This window comes from Nyctereutes procyonoides, unplaced genomic scaffold, assembly GCF_905146905.1.
Source record: "Nyctereutes procyonoides isolate TBG_1078 unplaced genomic scaffold, NYPRO_anot_genome, whole genome shotgun sequence".
Taxonomy (NCBI): Eukaryota; Metazoa; Chordata; class Mammalia; order Carnivora; family Canidae; genus Nyctereutes; species Nyctereutes procyonoides.
Window position 1 is genome coordinate 61,219,468 of NW_026575043.1, and position 11,929 is coordinate 61,231,396.

At 55.0% G+C, this 11,929-nt stretch overlaps 1 protein-coding gene across 1 annotated transcript in view; it reads left to right on the forward strand.

Moving 5' to 3' along the window:
* TMEM132C (transmembrane protein 132C) overlaps positions 1 to 8,461 on the forward strand; it is a 306,364-nt gene extending 297,903 nt beyond the window's left edge. Inside the window, exons 8-9 of the mRNA XM_055323344.1 lie at positions 423 to 614; positions 5,780 to 8,461. Of these exons, the coding sequence (XP_055179319.1) occupies positions 423 to 614; positions 5,780 to 6,973 (1,386 nt within the window). The 3' untranslated portion in view covers positions 6,974 to 8,461. The remainder of the gene's footprint in view (positions 1 to 422; positions 615 to 5,779) is intronic.
* Positions 8,462 to 11,929: the final 3,468 nt, after the last annotated feature.

Sequence of the window (11,929 nt, forward strand, 5' to 3'; positions counted from 1 at the left end):
TTATTTTATTTTATTTTTCATTTTTTTAATAAATTAATTTTTATTGGTGTTCAATTTACCAACATACAGAATAACACCCAGTGCTCATCCTGTCAAGTGTCCCCCTCAGTGCCCGTCACCCATTCACCCCCACCCCCCGCCTCCTCCCCTTCCACCACCCCTAGTTCGTTTCCCAGAGTTAGGAGTCTTTATGTTCTGTCTCCCTTTCTGATTAGAATGGATTTTAATGCTTACTGCAATTTTCCAACAGAACTAAAGTTTCTTGGGGAAAGGCGGCTTTATCTGATTCTTGCAAAGGCTTGCTACGGGCAGGTGCATCTATAGTGGGATCCCTTAGCCCCATATTCTGGACCCAGGCCTGGGGCAAGGAGGAAGCGGTGCTGAGGGAGATTCCAACATTTGGGAATATTCTGTCCTGCCAGGTGTTGTCTCCGCTCTCTGACTCCATCCTGGCAGAGAAGACGGTGACCGTGTTAGATGACAAGGTATCGGTGACAGACTTGGCCATCCAGCTCGTGGCTGGGCTGTCTGTCACCCTCCACCCCAGCACGGAGAACAGCAAGGCCATCACCGCTGTGGCCACAGCTGAGGAGCTGCTGCGGACCCCCAAACAGGTAGGGACCCAGAAGCCAGAGGCCGAGAGGGGCAGATGAGCTTCTGTGCCTGACTCCACAGGGAGGGCCGGGTCAGAGCAGCTGGACCACGTTCCAGAAGGCAGTGACGGGGGCTCGGAAAATCCACAAGACGACATCGTCTGGGTCCTGGGCTCTGTGATGAACCGGAGTGACAAGCTCCGTGGCTGAAAACAACACCCACTTAGGAGCTCAGCTCTGCGGGCCGGGAGCCCGGATGAGCTAGCTGGGCGCTAGGTCCAGGGCACCTGGGGGCCTGAGTCGGCGGCCGGGGCTCTCCTTGGGGTGTACTGGGGAGTTGTCGGCCTGCATGCTCCTCCTCTCCGCAGTTCTGGGTCAGGTGTCTGTTTCTCTGTGGCTGTTGTCCGGGGGCGTCTCTCGGGACCCCAAGGCCACCCGTGTTCCTTCTCACTTCCCACACCCACATTATCTTCAAAACCAGCAACGTGCATGGAGTCCTTTCATGCTTTGAATCTCTGACCTCCCGTCTGCTGCCATCTAGAGAAATCTCTCTGCTCCCGAAGGCTCACATGACCACGCTGGGCTCACCCGGATGATCCAGGCACATCTCCCCATCTTCAGGTCAACTGCGCGGCACAACCTGGCATAATCACGGGAGCGGCCTCTCATTACAGTCCCAGGCTCCAGAGCCGGGGGCCGGGCCATCCTAGGAATCTTGCAGTCGCTCGCTGACTTTGCTCCAGGGCATCAGCGGGAGGGACCCCATCCACCTCAGGCCCCCAGAGCTGGCTTCCCTCCATCTCCTGGGGGCCTGGTGTTTTCTGCTTTCTAAAGAGCAAAGTAAGGGGGCTAGAGAGGAAGGGGGGAGACAAAGCAGGGAGCTTTTGCTGAGAATGGGTGATTAATTAGGGGCTGATGGCCACGACCGCCCCACTGGCATGCGGCAGCGCCCCTGCCCCCGTGCGGTGCCTCCATCTGCTCCCATCAGCCCATGGTGATCGGACGTCCCAGCACTGACTCGGGGTGGGGGGATGTATGGATGTGGTCCGTTCTATTTTCAGACATGACTCACGAAAGGATGGCACTCTGCCTTATGCCTGGGCGTGCCTGTTAAGTCATCTAGAATTTCTGATCCTTGGGGAAATGCGTTGGCGCTCCTGGGTAAGCCCCGGGTTCACCGCCCTGAAACGAGCTAACAGAGGGCCTCACCTTCGTCCACGCACCGGGGTCAATGGAGATGGATTTGGGCAAGCCCACCGTGCGCTGAGGGCTTAATTCAGACTGTCTGCCGCTGGGGGGTGGGGCTGTTTTAGGGGAAGTTCTTTCTCTGTCTAGGGTTTGTGGAGAAAAATGAATTCAGGAAGGAAGGTCAGCCACGATGAGCTCGCAGGCAGTGGGAACGGTGTTTCAGTGTCAGCCCTTGGCGTGCGGAAAGCTGGCACCTGGGTCTTGATATGTCGACCCTGAGGTACAAAAGCTGAAGATGTTTAAAGCTGTAGATATGAGGGCAAGAGGAGACACTTCCGCTGTGCTTCGTCTGTTTGAGGAAAGCCAGGACAGAGAAGTGAAAGGGGAATCCCTGGCATTCATGCTTCCGATCGAGGCTCCCGAGGGGGGCCCGTCTCATTGCGTGACTTGCCAGTGGATGTGGACAGAGGGGATGAGGCTGGGAACCAAATTTCTGAGCTCTGTTGCCTGCCTTGCTTCTGGTGCCCTGGGAAGGTGAGCCTGACGTGAGGATTCATGTTCAAATACTTACTTCGAGTGGTGAAGGGAGCCCCGGTAGAGGAGTCGGGAAGTGCTAGGAGGGATGGCAGACAGTCGAGTGTGTCCCCCGCCCGGCCCCCAGAGTGGGCTCCTGGGGAAACCTCCAGTCAGTGTCGACCAGGGGCAAGGGAACCCGTGGAGGGCTGCCTCTGCATGGACTTAATTCCCTGCACGTCCGCCTCCAGGCATGGCCACATGGGTTCCCTCAGGCAAAACCATCTTGCAGAGCCGACCCCTGAAAGCCGAGCAGTGGGTGCCATGGGGGAGTGGAAGGCACCAACAGTGGGTGCCACGCCCTTCGCAGATCCCATGCACAATCCCCCTCGCCCCTGCCCAGGCCAACGGCATCAGCACTGCTCTGGGCTTTCAGGTACGGGTCCAGAGACCCAACCCAGGCTGACCCCAGCCTACGTCGGCATTGATCGGTTCGTGCCTGGAGGTTTGTCTTCAGGTCAAGCTAGATCCAGCTACTCACTGTCCCCAGAAACCTTCATCTTTATCATCCACAGTTGTTCTCAATTCTGGAAAAACTCCAGCCATGATTTCTTTAAATACCGAGTTCTCCCATCTGTTCCTTTCTGGAACTTGTCACCAAAAACTCTTACCCTGTCCCTTGTTTCTTTCAACTAGTCTTTTGTACGTTCCTTCCTGTGATTGTGTTGTGGGTAAATTCCTTGGCCCTGTCTCCCCAGATGTGTCTAATCTGCTTTGCCCACCAGCCACTGGGTAATTCATTTCCACTGAAGCGTTTTTTTTGTTGTTGTTGTTGTTTCTATGTGGTTCTTCCCACACCATCCTGGTCTTTCCCCGCACAGCCGAGCTCGGCGTGTGGCATCTACTCTGTTCCATGTCCCATGAACTGTTTATTTCATGGGCTGTTTTGTCGTTGTTGCTGGCTTATCTTATTTTATCATTTTTTTCAGTTGTTCTATTCTCCAAAATCCTTGCTCTGCTGGTCAACATGAATGTTTTATGACTTCCTCTCATGGTAAAGCCCTCTCCTTCAGGATCATGAATTTTTTTTTTTTTTAATCCAGAGGGCCTCTTGAGCTGTGGCTGCTTTGCTTTACTCCCAATAGGAATTATTTGCAGTGCTGCATTTGCATGGTCCCGCTCCACGTGCATCTGGTTGTTGGCGGCCATGCGCCATACAGGTCGGGTCACTGCAGACCCCACCCCACTGGTGTGTGGACCCAGTGGGGTTTTGATTTCAAGGGGACACGTTTTCCCAGCAGGGCTCAGAGCACAAATAAGTATCGTTGCTCTTTCTGGCCAAGCAGGTAGGATTTCCTCATCCCCTTCTCGGCAGTCCTGGCTGTATGCAGAGGGCCTCACCCTATCTGACAGCCCCTGGGTGGGCATCCGGCTCCCCGCCACTGGCTGGCAAGCCTTCTGAGCCGTTCTGACACCTGCCCCCAGGCCACCTCGGTTACAGCTATCTATATGCGCCCCTCTGGGATGCGTTTCCTCTTCACTTCTGATTCCTGGGAATTTGCATTGTTTTCGTTTATTTGTTTGTTTGTTTGTTTTGTATATTTTTGTCTAGTTTTTAAGTGGTTGATCCTCAGACAGTCTACTTTGTTGTTGGAACATGCCCTTAAAAAATCTCTCTCTCTCTCTCCATCATCTCTTCACTCTTCTCTCCCCCGTGCTGGTCTCCTGTTCCAGCAGATCCCCTCCCCCTAGCTGCAGGATGGCCACTATCATTACAGGCCTGCACCCCAACTCAGCAGCCCCAGGGAATGCAAATTTCTCATCTGCGGTTTCTGCCAAAACCCAGGGAACCCCTCCCATCGGCCAGTCTCCATCCTCCATGGCTCCCTTCCCGAGCCAATCACTGAGGACAGGATGGTGGAATATTCCGAGAGGCCAGGCCTTGGTCATGTGCCCGGGTCTGGCCCTGGAGTGGTCGGTCTAGCCCACCCAGGGCACACAGACCCTGAGTGGGGAGGACCTGGTTCCCCCCAAGGGAAGCTCATGTTCCAGTCCCTGCTGGAAAGGAGGGGTAGAAGACAGCCAAGCCACGTAGATGTCCATCTCAGATCCTGTGGCTGAGGTGTGCACACTCCCATGGCAGTGTGGGAAACTGAGACCCAAAACGATCATTCCAAAAAAAAAAAAAAATGGACCAGGAGAAATAGTGGATGCATGTATTTATTTCAAAACTCATGTCAAATTCTCTACCCTTCCACATCATGCCCAGAAGCCAGGATAAGAGAGGACACTGGATCCTTCACCCATAACAGACCCCCGGAGCTCCATCAGCTCTTCTCAGTCTTGCAAATGCCTGCCCTGCTCCTTGCTCCTCTCACAGAGGTTAGCCTGCACCCCTGTTATGGGAGGGCCCACGCCTCCCCTCCAGGCCTCCCACCACCTGCCCCCAATCCCAGAGCTCCCCGAGTGCACATCACACACACACGCAGCACACTCAGACCAGCGCAGACTTGGCATCCCCGCCCACCACCACCAACAACCGTGTGTGTCTCCTCTCCCTTTCTGGCTCCCAGCCCTTCCGCAGCCCTCTGCAAGGCTCCTCGGTGTCTGGCATGGGCTTCTCACACACGTCACTAGATCCCCAGTCTTAGGTAATAGGCAAGAATTCCAGACACATCAAGACGGTCTCCATCCCCGGGCCCACACAGTGACCTCAGAGCCACAGACAGCCAGGAGACAGGGCAGCCGTGGTGGTTAGGACTCAGGCCGGACCTCTGGACTCAAACCTCAGCCTCAGCACGTGCCTATGCGAGCTTCACAGGGGGAAGTGAGGAGCCCGCCCTGCAGAACAGGAAGTGGTGACGGTCACGGCATCGACTTGGGGTGTCGCTGTGAGGGTCAAGTGAGTCTGTGCACAGGTGACACAGAGGACAGCGGCAGGTTCCCCGGAGGCACAGCTAGCATTGCCCCTTGGCAGTGGGGTACCGAGGGTAGCCACGTCCCAGCTCCCAGACCCGTGCATGTGTCACCCGTCACCGCCGGGCAGGATGGACTTCGCAGGTGTGAGTGAGATCCTGAGATAGGGAGGTTATCAGGGACGATCCAGACCCAGTAACAGGCTGCACCATCAGGAGAGGAGGTGGAGGCATGGGAGCAAGCAGCAGGGAGCGTCAGGACTCGGCGTGGTGTCTCTGTGACTAGAGGCCACCGAGGGTCTCCGCCAGGGGTCCTTGTGCGGGTCCTGGGTAAGGATGACGCTGGCGATGTCACCACAGGTCTACATGTGTTCTTACTTAAATTACAGCGGTTCTCGGATCTTGATATAAAACCTGTGTGTCTTCTCCCCAGATTCATCAGCCGCCAAGTCTGGATCTGAGTCCAGCCTCTGGACTTTGGGTTCTGTTCTGGGAGGGCAGGCGGGTTCCGAAGAGAAGAGGCCTCCCCGCCCGCAGACGGTGCCCTCCTAACAGCCTCTCTCCCCGCAGGAGGCCGTGGTCAGCACTTGGCTCCAGCTCAGCGACGGCTCCGCTACCCCCCTGGACATCTACGACACCAAGGACTTCACCCTGACCGCCACCTCCCTGGACGAGGCCGTCGTGTCCACCCCCCAGGCCCGCTCTCCCAGGTGGCCGGTGGTGATGGCCGAAGGGGAAGGCCAGGGGCCGCTGGTGCGAGTGGACATGTCCATCGCCGAGGCCTGCCAGAAGTCCAAGCGCAAGAGCGTCCTGGCCGTGGGTGTGGGCAGCGTCAGGGTCAAGTTTGGCCAGGGCAACGCCGACCCCAGCCGCGGCGCGGACGGCGACGGCGACGGCGGCGAGATCAAGAACCACGCCAGCGACCGCCGGCAGAAGAGCCAGGAGCCCGAGGGGCACCTCCAAGGAGCCCCGGGGGAGCGCGAGGACGGCGCCCGGCAGAGAGGCGACAGCACGGCCAGGCCGCTCCTGGACAACAGGGTGGTGAAGAGCGGCCGGCCGGACGCGGGCAGGCCGTCCGGGGCGGACCAGCTGCAGAACATCCCCCTGGACTTCGCCAACTTCCCGGCGCAGGTGGAGCTGCCCCGGGCGGAGGGCGGCCTGGGGGCCGGCGACCTGGTGCAGACGCCCCGGGGCCTGAGCGACCTGGAGATCGGCATGTACGCCCTGCTCTGCGTCTTCTGCTTGGCCATCCTCGTCTTCCTCATCAACTGCGCCACCTTCGCCCTCAGGTACCGCCACAAGCAGGTGCCCCTGGAAGGCCAGGCCTCTGTGACCCACTCGCACGACTGGGTGTGGCTGGGCAACGAGGCGGAGCTCCTGGAGCACGCGGGCGAGGGGTCGCCCCCGCAGGACGAGCACACGACTGTCCTGGACCGCGGGCCGGGCGGCAGCGACGACGGCAGCCGGCTGCTGCTCAACGGCGGCGCCCGGCAGCACGTGCAGGGCCAGGTGCACCGGGCGGGCTCGGCGGGCAGGCCGGCCAGGGACCCGAAGCCCGAGCCCCTGCATTCACCCACCTCCAAAAGGAAGAAAGTGAAGTTCACCACCTTCACCACCATCCCGCCCGACGACGGCTGCCCCACTGTGAACTCCATCCTGGGGGGCGGCGGCGGTGAGGACATCAAGTGGGTGTGCCAGGACGTGTCCCCGGGCGCCCCCGAGGAGCTCAGAAACTACCTGGAGAAATTCGAGGACCCGGCCTAGGCCCCCGCGGGGCCTGGCTCCTCGCTCGGCTCCAGAGTGGGCTGGCCCGGGCGTCGGAGGGTCTGGCGCCGAGCGGGACGCACCGGGGCCGGCGGACCGCGGAGGCCTCCGAGCCGGCAAGGGCTGCGTGCTTCTTTTGCAGCAGCGGGTTTAGCAGCCGGTGACGGCGGAGTTCCCAGTCAGCGGAGCAAACTCCGGCCTGCACCGTCGGAAAGTGAGTTTATGAGTCAAAATAGAACAGACAAGCTACCAAAAATTATTTGTTAAAAAAAATGCAAAAAGACAAATAAAAAGACAGAAGTGATCATCTCTTTATATTTCTAATAAAGGAGCAAAATCTACAGCGAGGGGCTGCTAAGGGACAGGTTCAGTGTTGGCTGGGCGTCCCCTGGGAGGACAGCCTCCATCCACGCATCCCCCTGGGTGTGGGGAGAGAGGGCTCAGAGCCCCAGGGCTTCTTGGGGTGGACCTAAGGGTTTTCCATCTTTACCTGATAATCTTCTGAGTTCCCATGCTGTCTCCCTCACACGCCGTTTTCTTTCTGGTGTCCAAGTCCACTTGATTTGTATTTAATGTTCATTTCTGAGGATCAAATGATATATTTTTCCTAAATTAAACGTACGTTATATTCCTATATGTTAGATGTATTCTTAGCAACAGTCTCAATTAACCCATCCTTAAAGTAGTAGGTTCGATGCTTTTCTCTATCCCTCCATCCTTGATGTTTGTTGAGGTTTTGCAATCAGAGGGGAGGAGGCGCTGTCTTGACCTGCCACCCCTGCCACCGCGGGCCCAGGTCCACAGCCAATGGGTGGGACGCCGCCTGAGGCTGCTCCAAGGGGGCGCAGCCACCTGCAGCCAAGCCCATGGCTGCACTGCTGGGAATGCGGGGACACTCCCACATCAGGGGAGGTCGGGCCCCTTCCACGTGGGAGAGGCCGTACCCGAGACTAATCTGTGCAAGCTCCTGTGGTTGATCTGTCACAAGACCTACTGATACTGAGAAATGAACCAAGATAGAAACTGTTGGAGGGTTCCTGAGCTGTTTCTCTTGCTACGTGGGGCGGAGCATACCAGCATGAAAGGACAAGATTTAAATCTATGCTAGATTGTCGACCAACTGTGGTTTTTAACAGCCTAATTGTGTAGCAGCACATTGCAAAATGCATTCATCCAAAGTCAATTAATTGTACGTGGCGGAGCAGAGTACGTGTTGTGAACAGCGCCTCGGTGACTGCCATGCTCCGGGCCGTGGGCGCCGGCTCGTCCTGCCCTCCCCGCAGGCGACGCTCGCGGACCTGGACGCCCATTGTTTTTATTTTTTTAATTACTAAAATCAGTAGCTAAGAAAGGGTCCTTGAAGCCTCGTAACCTTAGCTGGACCTTTTAAAAAGATATTTCTAGCACATATTATAGACGGACAGGAGCTATTTATTTATACCTGTGATGCCAGTTGTCATTAAAATGCTTTCCATGGCTTGACAAGTCCGTATCTTGTGGGGTGTTTCTTTCTCACTTACCTCCTACTTCCTATTTCCCCGCCAAACGTCCAACTTCCTGGAGAAGCCTCCTGTCCGCTAGGCTTGAGGAGCTGAGCTCTCTCCTCCTCGTGATTCTGGAACTGACGTGGAGCAAGTCCTGGGGGTCTCGTCCACCGTGCTGGGCCCAGCGCCTCTCCAGGCTGCACGCCTGCCGACCCGCCAAGAGGGCTGGTAACCCCCGGAGGGCTGCGCGGCGCCCTATGAGCATTCCCAGCTGGCCCCAGCCCCCCCCCCCCCCACGCTGTACGAGGAGGACGTGGGCAAGTCTCCACCGGGGGAAAAAAGGTCTTCTTCTAGCTTGACTGTTTCTGTGTTTGTTGTTTGAGGTTTCCGTGGGATTGTTGTTGCTATTGGTTAGCTGGGGTAGAGAATTTTTTGGTAGAAAGTGAGGTGGTGAGATTTTTTTTTTTAAGATTTATTTATTTATTTATGATAGACATAGAAAGAGAGAGAGAGAGAGAGAGGCAGAGACACAGGAGGAGGAAGAAACAGGCTCCATGCCAGGAGCCCGACGCGGGACTCGATCCCGGGACTGCAGGATCGCGCCCCCCGCCAAAGGCAGGCGCTAAACCGCTGCGCCACCCAGGGATCCCCGAGACTTTTTTTTTAATAACAGTTTTATTCAAGATACGATGAACCATTTAAAGTACACAATACAATGGTTTTTAGTTTTTATGTACAGCATTAGGCATCCATCACTACACTGATTGGATCTTGTTGGTTCCAGAAAGAAACTGCATGTCCATTAGAATCACTCCCCTTTCCCCGAAAACCCTCAACTCCAGGCAACCCTGGATCTACTCTCTGTCTCTTCAGATTTGGCCAGACGTGCTGCTGTCTTACCTTATGGGAGACTCCCTGAGTGGGATCGTAATCCCCACAATGTCAAATGACTTCAAGTGACGGCTGTTCTTCTCATGGTGGAGCTGATGGGCTTCATGTGCTGTGAGGTTTTCCTAATTAAGGCACCTGGGCAGCACAGCTGGAGGGGTCCGGTGGGAGACCCTAAATCCAGCTACCTACCTAGCTAGCTCATACATCTCTTCAAAAGATGAAGGCTCCAGATAAGGGAAAGGGGGCCTGTAGTTGGCTGGGTGCTTAATCCTTACCCTGAACTTATAAAGGGACCAGAACCATCCACACCTCACCTGTGTGCACCTGCAACAGACCAGCTGCTGGCCCTGGGCAAATAGCCCCATGGTCCACTTGAGTCACCTGAGCTGCACCAGTTCCTGAGACAGTGAGGGCAGTGGGAGGCTTCCTCCCCAGGCAAGAGGCTCAAGGAACGCCTGCCCTTGTCGGTGGAGAGCTGAGAGTCCAGGCTGGGGTGACTGCCTGGTCCCGTTTCCCCTGGGGCTGACCCGGTTTTAAAACTAGAAGACCTTTTTTTAAAAAAAAATTTCCAAGTTAACATATTATATGCCTTAAATTTATATGATGCCATGTGTCAAATATTTCAATTAAAAATAAACTAATTTAAAAATAAATCAGAATACCCCTGTCCCATGAAGCCTCTCAAGGGAAGCTGGGACGGCTGACCACCCTGATCTATGTTAGCAATACCAACTCCCATTAAAAGCTTTGTGTTGTCAGCAGGGGCCACCGCCTTATGGGCTTATGACACAGGATTGCACCATGCCAACCTCTACCTTGGGGCCAGAGCCCCTATCCTGTGTGTAGACCTGGGGTTTGTGCCGAGTGGGGTCAGAGCGATTTCTCTTTTATGTGTACATGCACTAAATAAATGTAATTTTTAAAAAAAATTTGTCAGACCCAAAAACACATTGGATCAGTCATGAGGATTCCCTACTCTCCCTTCTCGTGAGCACCGATGCTCTACGCCCTCCAAGCCCGCCCGCCCGCCTCACAGGTGGCCTGTGTCCCCACTGACTGAGTCTGTGGCTGTGCATCAGCTCCTTCTGCAAATAAGGTCACAGGTGAGATGCACCAGGTCCATCCGCTTACAGCGACGTGCGTCTGAGCGCGGAGAGGTGCTCACAGCAGCAGGGAGGCCGCTCAGATACACGAACTATAATTCTTCTGTTCAGATAAACAGGGAGAATAAGAGTAGCTTGTCTCGTTGCTGGTCCCATTATTCATTTGGCACACACCTGTTGAACACCTGCTCTGGGCCTGGCCCGGGGCAGGGCGCAAAGGATGGAATGATAAAGGAGACCCGAAGCGCCGGCAGAGGGTGGAGGCAGAGACGCAGAGTCAGGGGCGGCGGCAGCGCCGGGTTGGTGGGTTGGTGGTGCGTGCTGGGCGCGCGCTGCCCGCTGCTCTTCCGTTCCCACCTGCGTGTGCCCCAGCCAGACTCGTGCATTTTCTCAGGACATGAGACTGTTCTATCTCAGATGCGAATAGATCTTTAATATTAGTGTATATTAGCATTAATCTTTTTTAATATTGGCAAGCACATCTTGATACTATTTTTGCTGACATTAATGCTTTTTAAATATTAACCTTAACTACAGTAATAAAGGTAAGCCACTCCATTGCACAAGTCTGTGCCAGGCCCAGTGGGGAGCATCCCTGACGGGCTCCCTCGCAGCCATCCCTTGAGGCAGGTGTGTTACCGCCATGTCACAGATGATGAAACAGGCTCCGAGCGTCCCTCCCAAGGTCCCGTAGCTGGGACAGAGCCAAGCTGGGTCTCAAACTCATGCTTACGTCCCCAAAGACGGCAGTCCTAATAATTATACAAGCTGTATATATATTTTTTCTAGCGTAAAAATGTAATAGAACTAAGAAGCAATTCAGGCTTATTACACAAAATCTGGTAAACAAAGGAAAGCAGAAGTAAAAGGGGGAAAAAAATCCCTCTAGTGTCCTCCTTCCCAGAAATAAAACTCAACAACTCACCTTATAAACCTTTCCTTTTTTTTTTTAGCCAGTGCACACAATTCATATTTTTTGAAAGTATATCATTACAGATGTGACTTTAAAATTTTTTTTTCCAATTTTAGTAGCCCACGAGTAGAGTAAAATATTTAGAAAAACGATTGAATGTGCCTGTGTTGGTGCTTTGGCTGTGGCCTTTATAGGTTTTTGCTCTCAGATTTCTCTTTGCTTCCAAAGTTGAGATCAAAGTGCAAATATTGATCATTAAGCATAATGAACAGGGTAAGTTCTGCAGCCTTTGACAGAAGACAGATGGTCGCATAAGTCATGAGTGGTAGCACAGGTGGGGAGGTGCATGCCGGGGCCCCAGGGGGTGGGGGACCTGGGGCCTGAAATCCAGCCCATCTTTGCTGGTCAGCATGTGGCTGCCTGGAGCTGAGGCCGACGGCACTACTTTGAACTAAAGCACCATCTGCTTGCCAGGTGAGGCATGTGGGCTGGCTCTTCCAGGAGGAGGCTCCCGGCCACACTCAGCACCCAAAGGCAGAAGGGGCAGTGGGGGACAATGTAAAAG